The sequence below is a fragment of the Rutidosis leptorrhynchoides genome, chromosome 2 (assembly GCF_046630445.1).
Source record: "Rutidosis leptorrhynchoides isolate AG116_Rl617_1_P2 chromosome 2, CSIRO_AGI_Rlap_v1, whole genome shotgun sequence".
Classification (NCBI taxonomy): domain Eukaryota; kingdom Viridiplantae; phylum Streptophyta; class Magnoliopsida; order Asterales; family Asteraceae; genus Rutidosis; species Rutidosis leptorrhynchoides.
Genome location: NC_092334.1, coordinates 573,277,053 through 573,296,008, shown reverse-complemented (window position 1 = coordinate 573,296,008; position 18,956 = coordinate 573,277,053). Strand labels below are relative to the sequence as shown.

At 32.9% G+C, this 18,956-nt stretch overlaps 1 protein-coding gene across 4 annotated transcripts; it reads right to left on the bottom strand.

Moving 5' to 3' along the window:
- Positions 1-3,242: 3,242 nt before the first annotated feature.
- On the bottom strand, positions 3,243-16,607 carry LOC139894591 (uncharacterized). 4 transcript variants are annotated; one of them, XM_071877962.1, is made up of 26 exons: positions 16,450-16,607; positions 15,627-16,056; positions 14,906-14,952; positions 14,456-14,817; positions 14,165-14,355; positions 13,687-13,848; positions 13,027-13,341; positions 12,500-12,658; positions 11,658-11,746; positions 11,404-11,448; positions 11,176-11,253; positions 10,508-10,585; positions 9,684-9,773; positions 8,389-8,546; positions 8,149-8,220; positions 7,533-7,595; positions 7,300-7,454; positions 7,156-7,220; positions 6,508-6,658; positions 5,940-6,045; positions 5,692-5,827; positions 5,218-5,282; positions 4,953-5,117; positions 4,386-4,458; positions 4,189-4,247; positions 3,243-3,516 (listed from the first exon to the last, which is right to left on the bottom strand). In XM_071877962.1, the coding sequence occupies exons 5-25, from the start codon at positions 14,278-14,280 to the stop codon at positions 4,207-4,209; spliced, it is 2,382 nt and encodes a 793-aa protein (XP_071734063.1). In that variant the 5' UTR covers positions 14,281-14,355; positions 14,456-14,817; positions 14,906-14,952; positions 15,627-16,056; positions 16,450-16,607; the 3' UTR covers positions 3,243-3,516; positions 4,189-4,206. The 4 variants fall into 4 exon arrangements, 3 of the variants coding, with proteins under 3 accessions (XP_071734063.1, XP_071734064.1, XP_071734065.1); XM_071877963.1 differs by having other exon boundaries at positions 14,456-14,808; XM_071877964.1 differs by lacking the exon at positions 10,508-10,585.
- Between the last annotated feature and the right edge of the window lie 2,349 nt (positions 16,608-18,956).

Here is an 18,956-nt window from a genome sequence, read left to right as displayed (position 1 = left end):
TTTCCTGAATATACATTATAAATCCTCACGGACTTTATTGTTTAACTGATTGTACGTTTGGTTTTAAAGTTTCTATAGTGGATTAATTAATTACTTTATAGAGGTTGAGGAAATGTGTAATGGTTAGTGATAGGGAAAAAATGAGAAGTAAATAATGATGTGACGATGATGTGCCGTGTTAATTTGAAAAGGAAAGTGTCATGATAGGGAGTACTCTATGACATCATTAAACCCCCTCAAACGAAGTGGTAATTTAGGAATTGTTTTTTTTACTATCTAAAAAAATATATAAGAAAAGTTAAGAATTATATGACTCTTCAAATATGAACTCTATAAATAGAAAATTATATTCCTCATTTTAACACACTTCACATTCAACAACAATAATTATTCAATACATTTCATTACTAATCATTTTGATTAGTAAATATTAACTAAGAAGTTAATTTAGGAACTACGACTTCGGTCAAATATATGTAGTACCACACTATCTTAGGTTTTATTTTATTCAGGCATTTGTTTTATTTATTTTTTTAACATGTTTTTCTTTTATTATGTGTCACTTTTTTATGTTTGTTATATACTAGTTATCGAACCCTCGCTTCGCGCCGGGGTTCGGTTTTCAATGTATTTTTATTGCGTTTAGTAAAATTATTTTGTGGCTAACGATGATGTCGTTGAAGCGCAACTCGAATCGAACTAAACGGTATAACCCGTGAGAGATTTAAATATTATTTTAAATTAACGATATATGTGCATCTCCGCGTTTCGCTATGGAATTGTCGACTTTTAAAAATTTAACGCAAAATCAACGTGTATGAAAAGTACCCCAAATATTTAGCGTTTTTTAAAAAGCGTCTGTTTTGCGTATAGCTAGTGAGATTGTGTTCCTAAAATTATTTCGAGTTTAACGATGGTGTCGGAAAAATTTAACTCGTTGCGAGCGAGAAGATATGACCTATTTGGGTGGAATTTATTTAAGATTTTTTTATGAAAATGGTTATTTGACACTTTATCCCCCTGTTTGGGGGGTCGATTTGAATTTTTCAAATAAATGTGGGGGGCTTTGTTGGTAATATTAAATTTAGTTAAAATTAAAAAAAAAAGTGAAAAGTCGAAAATGCCCATGATTACTATTCATAACTTTTGTCTATTAGTTAATATGTAAATTTATCATACTAGCATAAATATTTGAGTAGTTGTGATGATTAGTGTATATGCTGGAGTAAAATTATATTCCCTAGCCTTTAGGTAAAAATTTAGAATGTACAATTGCAGGTTTAGTATCGTTTATCTAACCGATTTTTGATGTGACTTAAACCCAGTCTACCCAAATACACGTAGCTAATTCATCAAACTTGGGCCCATTAGTTATTCTAAGCCTAATAGATACCTTGAACTTGACATGGGTGTTATTCCCCTAACACCTCGGGTGTTCACTGGAGATAAGGACCGTAGGATTAAAGTTAGGTTCAATCTGTAGTTGTGCAATAGTTATTTTTGAAAGAACTCTCGGGATAATTACTACTCAGTTAATCATACTAATAACATAATGTTGGAACGTCTAAATGACTAGACCTATTGCGTGTTCTTGTTTGATTGTTGCCTAAGAGAAAGTATGCCTTTTTAGTATGCTAGTATGTCATGACTAAGGAAGTTCCGTATTTCCATACATATTGTCTTCTAACCTAATGAAGTATAACAAACATGATAGTTATCCCCATTGTATGATGTAAAAGTATATTAGCATTTAGGGTTATGCCAACTTAATCTAGTGGCTTCCAATGTCATTTCATGGTGTTGTTTATTCAGAATCTCATGCCTGGATGTGAATGATCTTAGTTGACGATATGAGGGTAGGACTAGAGCATAACTGCTAGTCTATTAGAGTTGTGAGTCTAAAAGAACTTCAGATGACTACAACATTACAATTATTCAACCTAGTGACACGTCTAACCCTAGTTTTGGACAACTTCATACCAGAATCAGCTAGGTTTGTTAAATGGCCTCATCTTTAGGATAACCTTATCATCTCTTAAGCCTTAAGCAACTCAACTACTTAGCCCTAGAATAGACCACCGTCTGGAAACCATGACCCCGACTGAAGCATACATAGAGAAACCACCGCCTTATTTACCTTTATGCACTTCAGTTTAGTAATCAAAAACCCAAAATCTTCTCATTCTTATCTAAATAATCAAAGATTTCTTTATTACCTAACCTCAAATCCATCGCCTTTTGAATAACGACCATAGGTTATACTTTCTATTATTAACCTTAGGATTAATATAAATAGCGATTTAGGTCTCGAGCCTTATAAATTCGAAATAGCTAACGTGATTGTCTAATTGGATATCTCAACAATAAGCTTAGAATTGGGAAATTAGTCAAAAGGCCATTAAATTCAGAAGTGTTTAACGATATGCTCCTGAATTTTCGTAATTACCCAAATGGCCTCAGATCACGCACCACGAACGGTGTGTGTTGGTCCATGCATGGTGTGTGGTGCTTTGATCGTGGATTCATTTTACCGGCTAGCTTCATACATACTCGCAACTCGCACACGCACGGTGCATGTTGGTTCGTGCGCAGTGTTTGTCGCCCAGAATAAGATCAGATCTTCACGTTATGTTTTATATAAGAATCTGCTTGTTGGAATGGTGAAACTAACCACATGGCACTTTTTTAATGAGATAAAACAGTATCCTAAAAATCTTAAAAATGTCAGAAAATATTATCCAGAAAATCTGATTTTATTCACGGCAACATGCACCACGAACGGATCAACACGCATCGTGCATGGTGCATTTGCCAGTTGAGGTGATGTATGAAGCTAGCTAGTAAAATGAGTCAACGACCAAGGCACCACACACGGACCAACACACATTGTATTTGGGCATTAGAAAGTTCAGAGAGCATATCGCTGAACACTTCAAAATTTAAGGGCATTTTGAATAATGTTTCATTAGAATTTGCCAGACACGTTTTTATAAAGCACCTCATTTGCTTTATTCAGAATTTATTAATTATAGACAGATTATTTTGTTTATGGTCTCAAGTTCTTACGAGTTATATTCAGTTTTCTTATTTCTCAAGAAATCAAATATTTTTTCCTTTTTTATTAGAATAAATCTCGATTCTCGAAAGAACCTAATCACTTTATAATAGTTGTGAGACTTGATAATAGCCATCCAATGCATGAGGTTTAACACCTTCCATGAGAAATTTCAGTCTAAAAAATATAATTCAAAAACATATATCATATATGTAACCCCACAAAGATAATATCAAAACGTTTATGACTACCTCTTTAGCCAAACAACATATGTTTTGACAGGTAACTGCTTTTCCCATTTAAATATACCGGTATCGATAATAAATCCGGATGGCTCAAAGATCTGACTGCTCGATACAAACCACCACTAATACACACTCAATGACTCGAGGACACCGCACCCAACAATGGTCTGAATCTGAACTCTGCTTTAGCCTCTCATGTAGCTAGTCGCCCCCTAACTGCATGACCAGAGAACAAAATAAGTTAGTACGAATGTGGAATTGGACATGTCAGCCACCAAAGTGATATATTATCATAAACATGATTTATTTCAAAAGCCTTGTAACTTGGCTACAACATTATTATAAACAATCAGGCCTATTATAAAAATGCAATGTTACAACGGATTGTTGATTCAGATTATATAATCACAGTAAACAGATAAAAAAGATAGAATGCTGCTGAAAGTTTATCTCCTAATTAATTTATTAAGTGCACAAAGTTTGAAAAAGATCGATAAAACATGCGAATTATATTCGAAAAATTTACCCACCAGCTCAGCTACTACTATTTTTAAAAATAATTTCAAACACTTAACCCATAGAAATTTATATTCACATAACAAACTTATCCTACCAACAAATATCAAATAAATTTTAAAGAGTTAAACAGATACACTTTTGAATGCTCTTTGGCTGACATTGCAAGTATGACCTTTTTCCTTTAAAATTAAATTTTTAAAATTTGAGTTTTACTTGTTTGGCCCATTACCATTTGGGTACAACAAAAGTTAACCCGTATTCATATAAATAGGTTATACGATTGTTACCAACAAAGTAAACATCATGTGCATCTATACAGAAACACCTTTATTGTAAACATATACCAATCTACCACTGATGCCAGCTTACCTCTTTGACAAAATTTGCTTATGCAAGTTCAGTTACTTTTCCAATTGCAACTGTTTTTCCTGCAGCAGAACCAAAAAAAAAAAATGAATATTTAAGGTAGCAAATCCTTTGATCTTTTGTACCAGGGAGTTAGGCAAGGGGATTAAAGACATTAACTACAAATAAATTAATCAAGAGACTTTGTAACAGCTGCTAACCTTCAGTACGAAGTGTGAACCGCCCAAGCTGCTGAAAATCAGCAAACTTCTCTATGCATATCATATTTGTCACCTGAAGAAATATCAAAGAGAAAAATAATTATTATTATTCTACTGATTAAAACAATTAATGGGTTACAAGCATTTGAATATACTTTAAACAACTTTCAACACAATTGTCCAATTCAACACATTCAATGCACATCCTTTACATCTATTTTTCCTCTCAACAATCCATTGTATGAATGGGTTAAAACAAAAAGATGGATTATGACAAAGACCAATTATTTCAGTTAACATCCAGCAGATTTTATTTATGATTACATGATTTAATTATTAACTAAAATTATACAAAGAGCAAACAAATAATGACTTTAGTTCGATTTATCCCTAAAGAACGTAAATCAATACTTTCAAATATAAATAACAAATATTAGTATACTGCCTAGAGTAATATGTTCACTATTAAAAGCAACCAAAACACTAGAATGTAACAAAATACATAACATGCTCAAGAAAAGTATGATGGTATAAACCAGCCTATTTAATTTTCACATTCAAACCAACCTGAATACGGCATATGACAACAGCACCATTCTTCACAAAAAGCACTTTCTTTTTCATTGGTTTCCGGGTCTTGGGATCAATTTGCTGAATCAGCTCAAGAATCTCACATTCCTCAACTACAGAATGAATGTGCAATATAGCCTTGTACCCAGCAGTAAAAATAGCCTAACATACCAGTAGAAGTTTTAATAACATATTTAAGAATAAATAATGAGAAATAATAGAACAATGTCAAACGAAATTTTATCAAAGCGAGTCTGCATACGTTATCCAGCAATTCAAGTATATGCAACTGAGCAACAAACTCATAAACTGCAGCTATCGGTTTTTCTGCATGAAACAGCGAAAAAATATACACCGTTAAAAAATACTACGCCAGGAATTGTACATGCACACGAATAAACAAAACCTGTTTTACAGTTAAATTCTAGACTGTAGATAAAGTAACACCTGTATGTCGAACAAATTATGGTTTGGTAAAAATAAACTAACATATTGGGGGTGAACCTGAAACTGGATGTTACTATTAATAGAAAGGTTTTACACGTGAGAAGTATTAACCATTTGCAATATAGTACATCAGATATTAGTGATTAGAAAGATAACTTTGAACTATAAGCAACTTTAAAAATTAAAATCATTGAGTTCCACAAGAAAACGGAGTGAGGTATTATGGTTGTATCTTTCACATTAGTACTGAAGTTCACTTATTAATGAAAAATAATAAGGGAAAACATACCAACACTAGAAAGAACAAATCCCGACAGTATATCCTCTTCTTCAATCCCAGAGACTCGGACTCGCAGATTCTCACCGGGCCCTGCACTCCTAACTTTATCCTCATCAATAAAAATGGCAAGAACTTTTACTTGAACCTGCGTGTATAGAAATGTTCCACGAACTTTTATAAGGCATTGATGTTTAGTAGAAAGAAGAGAAATTAGAAAATGATGAACCAAAAAAAAAACATATCATCAAAGAAAGAACCTTGTTTGGCATAATCAGCAAGCTATTGCCCTCTCGCACACTACCAGACTCTACTTTTCCCATAACAACAGTCCCAAGGTCTTTGAATTTGTCGATAATAGGCATTCTGGAAGCAAAAATGTCAGTTGATATAAGCAACAAACATTCCTCATCTTATTTACTTCCTTACATGAAATTAATATAAGCAACAAACAATGTTACAACAACAATTAACAGAGTAATCATACATAAAACTAAATGTAGTCAAATGGCTGGATCAAGTTGGTCGAACAACATGCACATTTTGTGAAGAATGGGGAATCGGGTTGGGTGGACAAGAAACACTTCATGGCTAAATTTCAGATCTTCTATAAATGTTTAGTGACTCATATATTATTACAAGTATACTTTAATATATTACTGTAAGTTAAGAGATACTCCGTATTAAATAACTTTCGTCAATATTTAAACCATCTCAAGACCCGTTTTTTATGAAGTCTGATTTGTAATTTACATAATCACTGAGAAAAATGTGATATAGAGACTACCAGATAAATGATCAACCCATGCAGTAATACTAATGTGATACCTGAATGGACCATTAGGATCACGTAACGGAACTTCAATTGCATCAAGTTCTTCAAATAGACATTGACCATCCCACCACGGGCACACACTTTTTCCAACTCTAGTTTGCAAATTGGTACCATGAAGTCCAGATATTGGAAGAAACTGGATATCTGCAAATGAGTAATACTTTAACAAACAATATCTAAATCCTACACGACCTTAAGAGATTAAAACCAAAATTCACATTTGCTTATTTGTATATTATAATTCCCAAATTCAGAAGAGGACAGAATGTCAGATATCATTTAAGTAAGGATGTGGCTTCTATTGGATACTAGAGTAATGACTGAAAAAGAATACTTACTATTTACTGTGGAAGGTGAGTATGTACATCTAAAGCTAAACCTACAGCAAAATAATATCTCCAATACATTCAATGATGGAAATTTACAATCACAATTGAACCCTTTTTCAGTTTCTATTTGTTCCATGTGTACCAACATAAGGGTGTCACAAGAATCCTCGTTGGTGAAATTACCAGTGCATTAACATTGGAATCTTAAGTCACTAGTTAACTGATGGTCGGTTGAAAGAGTCAAAAGGTGAGCAAATTAATCAGCCAAAAGTACTCGATATAATAAGAGAAATCAAGAAAATATTTGTTTACCTTTCTTCACATTATAACCTGAGGACTTCAGAAACGGTACCATTTTGGACTCGATTTCATCATACCTGTAAAAAGTTTGTAACAATTAGAGACGACAATCAAATAATTATAATGCAACAGTTGCCAAGGGAAAAAAACAAGCACCTCTGCTTTGACCAATTAACTGTTGGGTCGTCCATTTTATTGACAACAACAAGCAACTTAGAAACACCCAAGGTCTTTGCGAGTTGAACATGTTCACGAGTTTGTCCACCTCTCTCATACCCAGTTTCAAATTCCCCTTTTCGAGCAGAAATAACCTGATAGAATTGACTAAGATACACACTCTGATATTATAGTAAAAGACGGCACGAGTTGGTAAAAGTAGAAAATTGTACCAGTACACCTATATCAGCTTGAGAAGCACCACTAATCATGTTAGGTACATAACTTTTGTGGCCCTGAAAACATCAGAAATGAATCATTAATGGTTCATTTACCCAAAAAGAAACTAAGTTAAAAATATATTTGGATATATATAGTATTAGATATATGTGTGTGTCCACGTGTGTACGTTTGTACACGTGAGTGTGTGTATGTAGACACATAAATTTGTAGACATATAGTAGGGTTGGGTTTTGTAGAACGAAGAAACCTTATTGTAAATAGAAGGTAGAAGACAAGGTGAGAAAACATGTGGTAGTTGTGCATCAGCTTTTGAGCAGGTATGCATGAACTTACTAAAAGTGATGCACAACCGCCACTCGAAACCCTTCCAACATTTACCACCATAAGGTTAGTTTTATTTAATTTAACACCAATACATACATACATATACATATATACATAGTATTTATAATGGTGTTACAGATATTAGATGGAGAAACATGGGATTGTAAAAGATAGAAAATCAAGTTTCCAAAAAAACACTTATAAACTTAAATGTTAATAAATGTAATAACAAGTATTGTAGGGCATTCTACACAAATTTTAGATACAAGAAAAGGAAGATACCGGTGCATCGAGTATGGTAAATCGTGTAGTCTCAGTCTCGAAATGTGCTCTGCCAACTTCAACAGTTTTCCCCTATAGTGAGCATTAAACATTAGCAGATAAACGGGTGACATTTAAACAAGAAAGAAAACAAGGTTATAGATATGTGAAACAAATGTAACATCATGCAAACACATGAGAAATCAAGTAGCAACTGAGAATTTCTCACGGGGTTCAAATACGCAAGAAACAGATTAATACCTTAGCCCTCTCCTCTTCATTGGTGTCCATAATATATGCCATGTACCAACTCTCTCTACTCTTATCCTTAGCTTCCTTTTCGTACTTCTGAATTGTTCGCTCATCAACTTGACCACTAAGGTAAAGTATCTGCCCTCCAATTGTAGACTTCCCAGCATCTTCAGCCCATAGTAATTAAATTTCAAAAAAAAAAAAAAGAAGTTACAACAAAATTAACAAGATAGCAAATAGTGATTCTCAAAATTAGAATGTAAAATCATCCTAATATGTCCAAATACAATCTTAAGTTCGACATAACCTAAACAGGTAGCAACACTCCTGTAACATATGAGCAAAGACAAATAGAGTTGAAATAAAATTCTTTATATGATTAAATGTAAAAAAAGAGGATACAAGATAAACATCCTATAAAAGTAATCATTAGATAGTTGAAGCCACATATAACACTAAAGCATACTAGAACGTAGAAACCAATATAAAAGAATAGTTCATAATAACCAAATCATGAATTGAACAATACCACAAACTCCAAGAACAACGAAATTACAAAGCCCCCACATGACTCCAAAATACGAAGAAGAAAAAAAGGACAAAAAACATGCAAGTGTAACCTGTTTGACAAATGCAATACAAGCTCCAAGGATAGCCAACTAACAACACACACACCCCACTGGATCATCTCAAAATAGTAATAAAAAAAAAAGGACTGAATTCACATATAAGAAGAATGTGTGCTAAGAATAAATTTCTTTGACCACATCCTATCATTCATATAATTTCATAAAAAGGAAAAAAAATAACCAAACTCTTCAAAGCCTAGTGACACAAACTTAATATTCATAAAAATAAAAATAAGGTTAAAAGAGTTATCAACAGAAAAACTCCAAAGGCCAACGTGATGGATTGGGACAAAACTAAAAATAAATTCACAATAACGACAATCAGATACATTGATAACCTGTATTATGACTGAATGACGTCACGGTAAACTCAATAATACAAAAATCTCTGACGCCTATTGCTTTAAATATGATGATGAGACCTTCTTCCATCATGTATGATTGCAAATATTAGTTTACTCAATGTACTAAACAATACTTTAGCTTCGTGATAGAAAGAAAAAAAGAAAAGTAAAGCCAGTTATAAAATTGCAACCATACAAATAGAGGGCCCTAGTGTAGCACTATTAACAAACAGCTATAATAGTAAATACATCCATAACAAAAAAAATATATATATTTTAATATCAATAATGGCATATTAAGGATAAAAAGGACATTTATATGTTTACATACCGACATGACCAATGAATACAACATTCAAGTGTCTCTTCTTATTACCCTCCACTTCCTCAATATGTTCTGAAGCAGGAGTTACTTCTTTCCCTGTAACCAGTAAACATTATAAACTTGCTGAGATAATAAACAAACTATGTACCAGCATAAGTTGCTAACTATTATCTTCCAGACAACTAATTCAATCGTCTACATATATAACAGCAGGTTTGGCTTGCAAAACACAATGAGGGAATCGGCATGAATCTCCAAATGCAAGTCGGTAATATTTGGTTTCGGATTTAAGAAGCGACATACAAGTTTTTACATTATATGAGTTAATGTAAAATCGTATATTTCTAAACATGGTAAGATACGAATCGCTCAAAAAGCAAGCTACTAAACCAACAAATTCTATAAAAAGGCTGTAATGTTTCAACAAAGAAAGAAGGATAAGAACTAAGAGGAGAAGCAAAGTAATAGTGTCTTAAAAGCTTAAAATATAGGATAAAATTCACTACGAATCAAAAGTTAAAAAACTGCAGTATTGTTAGTGTTGTTTCAATTAAAAAAAAAATCAAGAGAAACAAAATAACAGTGCCTTGAAAGTTTAAGTGGGGATACCTCTTGGGCTCAGACAGATTCAGAAGCTACAATACTACTTTGAAAAAAATGCAAAAGATCTGTATAAGGTTTCATGTAACCTCATGTAAAACTAAGACAAAGGTAAGTGAGTGATATAAAACTTGTTATTTCTTAACAAGTACGCCTCCTTCACATAAATGTCGGTAAAAACAAAAATAAAAAATAAAAAAAAAAAAAAAAATTTGGAAAATTCTCCTTACCTTCTTCCAGATCATCAGTGACTACAGACTCTTCAAGCTTCCCATCATCAGTATTAGGCACAATCTTACTATCTTCAGCTAAAATTTAATATATTTGATTTAGTAGCATTTACAGAAATTAATTGACCTCCACATCACGTGAACGGTGAAACCACCAATATTATAAACTAAACTATCAACGTACTATATGTAAATTAATGTTGAAAAGTAATACAATCCGTAACACAGACACTCAGTATTTAAAATAGAGATATGAATGAGCAACCCTAGTTGTACTAGACTACAAAAAAGTACACAAGATTACCTCAACTACATTGCATAAATGTCTTAACTAATCTCACCATATATAAGAATGTTGTAAGTTCACAGAAACACTTATACAAGTATCTACATAGAGGACTGGGCTAGACTATATGAACTTAAAGCACTGGCCAACTGACATTTACTTAGACCGTACTTGATGAGCATTAAGATGCTGATAAAACTTTTACCCTAAAGAAGGAAGGATCGGGAAATTGTTGAATAACAGTTACAAAAAGCAGATCATGTGCCTGCTGATTAGATCTACCCATTTACTAAATCTTCGTGAATTAGTAAGTAATAACAAAGGTCACTATAGGTAATTTGAAACATTAACAACCAAAACAAGGTTTATAAATACCCCTTACCTTGTTCCGAGTGATCGGGAACTACAGGTTCTTCAAGTTTCCCACCATTCTCTACAGGCACCGTGATACTATCTTCCGCTAACAATTAATAATAAACAATAAAAATTCAATAAAGCAGCGTGCATTAACTCAACATACAACTATTATTATAATTCTATAAACGAGATTAGTTTTTAAAAAGTATCTGAAACCCTTAGAAACTATAAAAATCAAGAAATACAAGTATACCAGCTGAGTCTAGCTGCAAGGCACGAATGTCCTCCTCAATGTTATCTATATTGATAAGCAACACAAGTTCAACAGGGCACTTCAATTACTAGATACATATATACATACAGATATCCAGAAATTAAACAAAGATCAAACCAATAAGTACTTTGATTACCGATTAAATCACCGAATTCAATCACAAAGGTAAATAAACAAAATATTGTTTGATTCGAATCTAATAATATTAATGATTCGAATTCGAATCTAATAACCGTGATCCTCGATTGCTTGTTTTAGTTTCAAATCCTCGTCTTCAGTCCACTCATTCATATTAAGTGAAGGGTCTAAGCAGTTAGCCCATCTGTCACAGGATAGACCGTTCTTTAATATAATAATATTTAATGTAATGTAATGTAATGTAACACGTAAAATTGTACATTAGAGGTGGCAGTTTCGGCCCATTTACTCAGGTAGGGATAAATGCTAATTAATTTCTCTCCAATGGGCCAAATAGGTGAAACATGAATATAGATATAAAGACAGGCTAAAATGTCAAACAGATTGAAGCCCACCTAATGTGCATCTAAATACTTAAGACCAAGCAGGGAGTACTTGTTTGGGACTTTGGAGGGGATTAATCATTTGGACTTTTTATATATTCAAATTTAAATAGCATAAGATTTCAAAATCATGTGTAAATATAGAGGAAAACTATAAACATAAACATCAACATAATTTTCTAGAAATGTAATTTGTTACTCTGAAATACTAGTTTGAATTCATATTAACAGGCTACTGATTCTGATTCTGGCCGACTAAATCCAACTTTGACAAACAAATCCGACTTTGACTCATTAACCGACGTTGACCGATTAATTAAATGGATTTTGGATAATTGGACCGGTGATTAATCGAGAAATTTTACTACAGTGCTTAATTTCTATTAACCGACATGCTAATTTAATTTTTGCTGAAAGATTATAATTTTAGATCATATTTGACATGCTAATTGTTTATAAAACATTGAATGACTTAAAGAAAGGGCCAAATGGAGAAATCCCCAAACCGCCCATTTTACCACCTCTAATGTGTATGAGTGTATGCCTAGTGATACCTTTCATGACATTGCTCTTGCGTCCTGCCAGGTACAAATTTAGCTAGTTTGTTCCAGTTTTTTGCCCCAAAAAACCTAACGGCTATTTTAAGACGTTTGTCCTCATCTTTATTCCATTTCCCAACTCTCTTCCTTAGTGGGTTCAAAGTCTTTTTCCATCTGCATACATAAACACAATTGTAGCAAGCAAAATCAGCATACAAGTTGTAAATTTTCTCTTTTTTAAAATGCCAGATAAAAGAAAAAAACGTAAGTTTTCTTTTTTCTTAAAGTGCTAAACCAAAGACACTTTGAGGTTAGCTTAGGTCTCCACACTATTTCATCAAAGACTGTTTAACCATGACCATTATACACCGTGATGAACACAAAGTCAAAAATTTAGCAAGCTAAACTTTTAAAACAGCTTCCACATCTAAAAGAAGCAAATCCCAACTGGTTTTTTTTTTTAAATTTTCTTTAGACCTTTAAAGGGGCAACAAAGATAATCACTTTAAAGTGCACTCTATCACCATTGACAGCTAACTGGCCTATTTGAGCATTGTGTACCAGTCCTTCCTTCAAGTGTAGAAGCAACCAGCTGCCAGTTAGTGTCCCCATACTCGGCTACTGCATGACGAAGTTCTTCATCCTCAGAGCGAGTCCATTCATTCTTGATTATAGACACGTTAAGACTCCTTTGAAATCGAGCCAAACATTGAAAAGGCGTTCTATTTGTATTCAGTTCCTTGGCAACTTTTATCCAGTTACTAAACCCCTGCCTCTGAACCAGACTCTGAAGTTTCTTATCTTCTTGTATATTCCATGGCTGCTGATTAATTGAAGGGTCCTCACAGTTCACCCACCTGTACCAGTTTACATAGTTAATCAGATAAGAAAAAGAACATGGAATGTATGACTTAAAGTTAATTAAAAATTAAAGACGAATTGCATATGATGGTAGACATGTTTTTTGTCATAGAATACTATAAAAACAATGATTGTATGTATGTATGAAGGTGTGACAACAGACAAGTCGGTAACTTTTGACCAAATTGACTTATTCTTTAACTTCTTGACAGAAACCCATTTATCTTACCTAAACTTCGATGGTTTTTACTGGCCTAAGATAAATTGGTCATATATCCCAAGTTGGTTATCTTTTTATGCAATTTGCCCTATTCAAATCGAAAGCCAAATGAAACAATTACCTTGATTGACATTCAGGACCAGACCGGCCTGTGACATACATGGAAGCCAAATGTTCCCAATTAACCTCAGGAAGGAACAATTTGATTTCCTCAGGAGTCAATATATGATCTCTGATTTGCTTCATCATGCTATCAAGATAACTAGAATCTGCATCTCCAGCACTGTCAAGTGTATTAGGAACAAAATTAAAAAGACCAACAAAACTCATTAGAAGATTTTCATTAAGAACAATGTATTAACTCGTATGAGCATGAATGAAGCAAGTATATGATGATAATTTAAAGAAAGATATATAGTTTCTACGTGAAGCAGAAGGTGCATGTCTTCCTATGTTTCAATTATGTTGTAAAGAAAGCGGAATATTATAACATTTCAGTTCAATCATGTTATGAAGAAAGTGAAACATAAAAACATCTCTTTTTTGTTTGATCTAATGTGGAAAAGATTGTGCTACTGCTGATTTTGAGTATGATTTACCTGAAAAGGTTTTGCATTAATACTTCTTGAAATTGCTGTTTAATTCCTTTCATGAGGTTCTTCTTCTCCTCTTTAGACCAAGGTTCCCGATTCAAAGAAAATGGATATCTTGACATTGCATCTCTAAAGTTTGCAACTTGGGAATTTTCAGCAGAACCTTGTAAAATCGGAAGAGTACTTTTATCCTTGAGCTGTAATTTCAAAAGTGCAAAACTTCAATATTAAATTTTTAATATTTCCTTAGTAACTAAAACTTTCATTTACATCAGAGACAATAGTGAAAAGACTAACCTTTGAAGCATTTGCTCTCTGTTTTGGCACAGAAATTAGCTGTATCCGTGCATCCTTCTTCTGAGACAATGCTCGCCCTGTTCTTTTTCTACAAGCCACCTGAAAATCTTTTAGTATCTTGAAACGTTCCTTCAACTTCCTATTTTCTTCAATCTTGGCTTCAATCTGAATCAACTTGTTACGTATAAACTTCTGACATGTTCTGTTCTTGTTGATGGCTTCAACAAACGCCTGTGCAGATCTTGGAAAACCACCATCTGTTGTTGAAACAAGTTCAGATCCAGGTTCATGACCCTCACTGGCATTCGCATTTGAAGTAACGTTATCCAAATTCTGATTGCTGCGTCTTCCATCTACAGAATCTAGAAATCCTTGTCCGTTATTAACTCTCTTTACAAAAATATTAGGGGAAGATTCCGTTCCCAAATCTATGTTATGAGTTGCACCAACCTGCTCAGATCTCTGTATTGAACTCTCCGTGCAGTTGTCAAACTCATCTGGTTCAAATTTTAAAGAACATAAAGATTATGTTAGTTATAAGACAAAACATATGAAAAAGGATTAAGCAACTTTTTCAGAATATGGCAATAATGAAGCATGCAGAAAGCCATTACAACAGGCATCTATGTTAATTTGCATTAGTTACTTGGGAACAAATAGGTTGTACAAATTGATAAAGATGATATTCTAACCTTTGACCTCATGACTGCAGATACCAATTTTCTTTATTTTCTATGCAAACGTACAGAAATTACAGTCACTCACTAAATGGCACTAAAGTATTTGCAAATTTAAAATTTTGCCAAAACAGCAATTGTAATACAAGTTGCCTCCAAACCATCATATATGAGCTTAACCTATCTACATGGTAAAGTAACAAATGTTAACTACCAAAAAAATAAAAATAAAACAAATGAAAAAAAAGAATATGGGGTTGTCATTGGCATATAAATAACCTCCGGAAAACTGGGTATTGCATACACACGAACACCTCTACCACATGATTAAATTATTAATCAAGCTTTTAATCAGTAGAAGAAGCGTGCAATTTCTGAAACAGACAACAATCAACCGAAGAAGGGAAGAGTATGTTTTATGCTCACGAATGATATGCACAAGAAAAAGGAAGCAAACAGTCATCAAAAGACGCAAAACTAAACAGAAACTATACCATTGTACTGTGAGAATCTCCGTTGAATGGCACAGAGAGTTTCGTAATCATCCCCAGAATCATCTGATAAACCTGAAGGTAGGATAGTGTTTAACGGTTTCATGGTTATAGGTTTTTGTTCAGTGCCCATGTCATCGGTGGGAACAGAAAAACGTTGTTGTATGCTACGCAACAGCTCTAAGTCCTCAACTTCAGACTCATCAGTGACTTCATAATCTCCATCACCTGTTGATGATGTTGGAAGGTCATCAACAGGCTCGTTGATGCCTGTGAGAGAGCAGGCCCTTCTTAAGGCTTCCATGTCCTCTTCAAACCCTGTATCAGAATCATTTCCAGAAGACTCTTCTTCGTCGTATAACATCCTGGTTTATACAATTGAAGCTACCGTGTGCACGCACCTTAATCACCTTACAGTAATGAAGTAGAATTTCTGAAAAATATAAAAAACAAATAAATATAGTAATCTTTTGAACAGGTATCCGTTTAAGCAGCACTAGCAAGCTTTTAGGGATCAAAACAAGCAATAGATAACAATTAGCATGACTAAATTTCTTAGGTACTTGGTTATTGGATTTGCAATCAAGTATCTGGAACGAACCGTGTTAATTCTATAATTGTTGAACAATTTGGCCCACCAAAATCGAATTCAGATAATTGAAACTGAATTAGGTGAACATTATAAACATATATATGAACATGAACATTGACAATCTTTAAAACCGTATGATGCATAAACATCAAACAACCCATTCCATATTAACAGAATCGATTTGAATCAAAAATAACAAGAAAAAAAAAAAAAAAAAAACATACGAGAAAGTACCTGATTCTGATTAGGTATGGGCCGTCGACTGAAATAATTGGTTCCGGCGATAACGATGTAAATGGGATTGTTGTTAGGGAACGGAAGTGAGAAGGCGAGGGAGCGGCAGTTTGTTTCAGATGTTAGGGTTTTATTCTGCAGCTCCAAAGTTCAAACACAAACAAGAGTGTATATTTATTTACTCCGTATTTACTTATTATTCGATTTTTTTTTCTCTCTCTTGATTTTCCCTGATGTGTTGTCGAGTTTTTTTTAAAGACGATCGAGTTTTTTTTAGAAGGAAGGATTAAGGGAAACAGAAAATAATGATGGAAAGGTAAGTATTGTAAAATTGGTTACATGGTTTTGTACTTGTATGAGATGAAACTTGAAAGTTTAGGGGAAAAAATCACTACTTGTTCATATTTTTGAGTTGCATACAAATTAAAAAATTCAGATAAATAGTTTTACATTTATATTATTTTAAGACAAAATTTCATTTCTCGTTCCTGAACTTTACATCAATTTTGACTCTATGTCCCTTTTTTTTTTTGCATCTCTCGTCGCTAATGTATCAGAAATCTACATCTCTCGTCCTCCCGTCTATTTTCTGTTTATTTTGCCGTTACCCTCCTATCACGTGCAGAGCATGTGAGTGTAATTTTGGAAAATGGATGAGGAATATAATTTTTGTATTTTATTTATATCTTTTAATAACACCAAAATAGTTCCAGTAGCTTGCCCATAGTTCATCATATTCAAGCTAAGAAACCAAAACCGAATCTGAACACGAAATCGAAGCTAGAAATTGCACCAACAAGTGGTATCATAGCGTAAGAGGTCTTCCTCATCGATCCAAGCTTTGATTTTGTTGTTATTTTGCTGAAAATCGATTCTTAGATCCGGTTTAACTTTCTTGTGCTTCATCTTTTTTCACTTAATTTTGGGTGTAATCAATTCGTATGCTTTCCAATCATTCGTTTTCGTAAAGTTTCAATTGACGTCAAGAAAACCCTAATTCGTATGCTTTCCATAAAAAGTCGATACTGTTAAAATTGATTCAAGAGATAGAGTCATTTGATGACTGCGTAAGTATGCTTCTTCAATTCTTTTAGCATGAGTATTTGTATAAGTATTTATTTGCTAATTTTGTGATAAATGATGTTAAAATATAAACTGAAAGAGGGTTTAATTTGAATTTAGATATAAGTTTTTTATTTGCTAATTTTGTGATAAGTTTTTGTAAATAAAATGATTTGAAATGTAACAAGAAGGTTTGTGACCTCCAGAATATGCTTGAGATGAGCTCGTGCAATTTTGAACATTGGCTGCAACAGCTGAAGGAGTTGTTGCCTGCAATGTATAAGAGGGTTTATTTGTATAAGCTTTTTATTTGCTAATTTTGTGATCAGTTTTTTATTTGCTAATTTAGATATTAATTTGAATTTTACATTTTTCATTTGTGTACAGTTAGGGTTTATGTTGATTAGGTAAAAATGAAGAAGATGAATGCAAGACGGAAAAGGAAAGAGGTTAATTGGAAAGAGAATGAAAATGGAGAAAAAATCTGTAAAATGACAAAAGTACCCTCACATGCTTGGCACATGACTGTGGAAATTGACAGAAAATAAACGGAAGGACGAGGAATGTAGAACGTTCAAATATTAGGGACGAGGAATGCATAAAAAAAGAATAGGGAGTCAAAGTTGATGTAAAGTTCAGGGACGAAAAATGAAATTTTGTCTTATTTTAAATAGCTAAGATATTTAGTTGTAAAAGGAAATATTAAAATATATTTATTCAACGATCCTACAAATACATTAGTTATTTTTTGCCCATTGTTCGTGAGTTATATGTTGAGAAGAAAAGAAAATAATTAAAGAGAAACTTAAATTAAACAGTATTTTTAAATTTTTATTTCGAAAAAACTAATAAGAAGATGAAAATATGGTTTATTTACCCTCATTAATCTCCTTTCATTCTAGAAGGATGTCACTTTCCTCCTTTCATTTCTCTTCATCCTATTTCATTTCTTTCATAAAATAACTTGGAAACATATCGTTGGAGTTTTCCACATGGAAAAAAGAAGATTTTAAACGTAAAACATGAACATATATGAATCGGAAATTTTTTATGCTAACAATTATTACACGTACAGCAAAAGATATAAGAGATGGTTATGGTTGATATGTTTTTCACTCCAATCATCTCAAAATTAAATAAATAGTAATCTAAATAAAAAGCTAAATTGATTTTCCTCAAAACTCTTTACTCTCCACTCATCTTTTTTTCATAAAAAAAAAAAAAAAAAAAAATCAAAAATCATTGATCAGTGGCTTATCCATCTATTTCCATTCATTTACGAAGAAAAAAAAAAACTAAGAATCCAATATAAGCCAAAGGTTCATTTTGCCGATGAAGAATGTTGAATTTAAATTTAAATTTCTCTTTATAATTTACTAATAAAATTTTATACGATACCGCTAAATTTAATGATAGGACCTCATATATTTTTAAAATCAATGGCT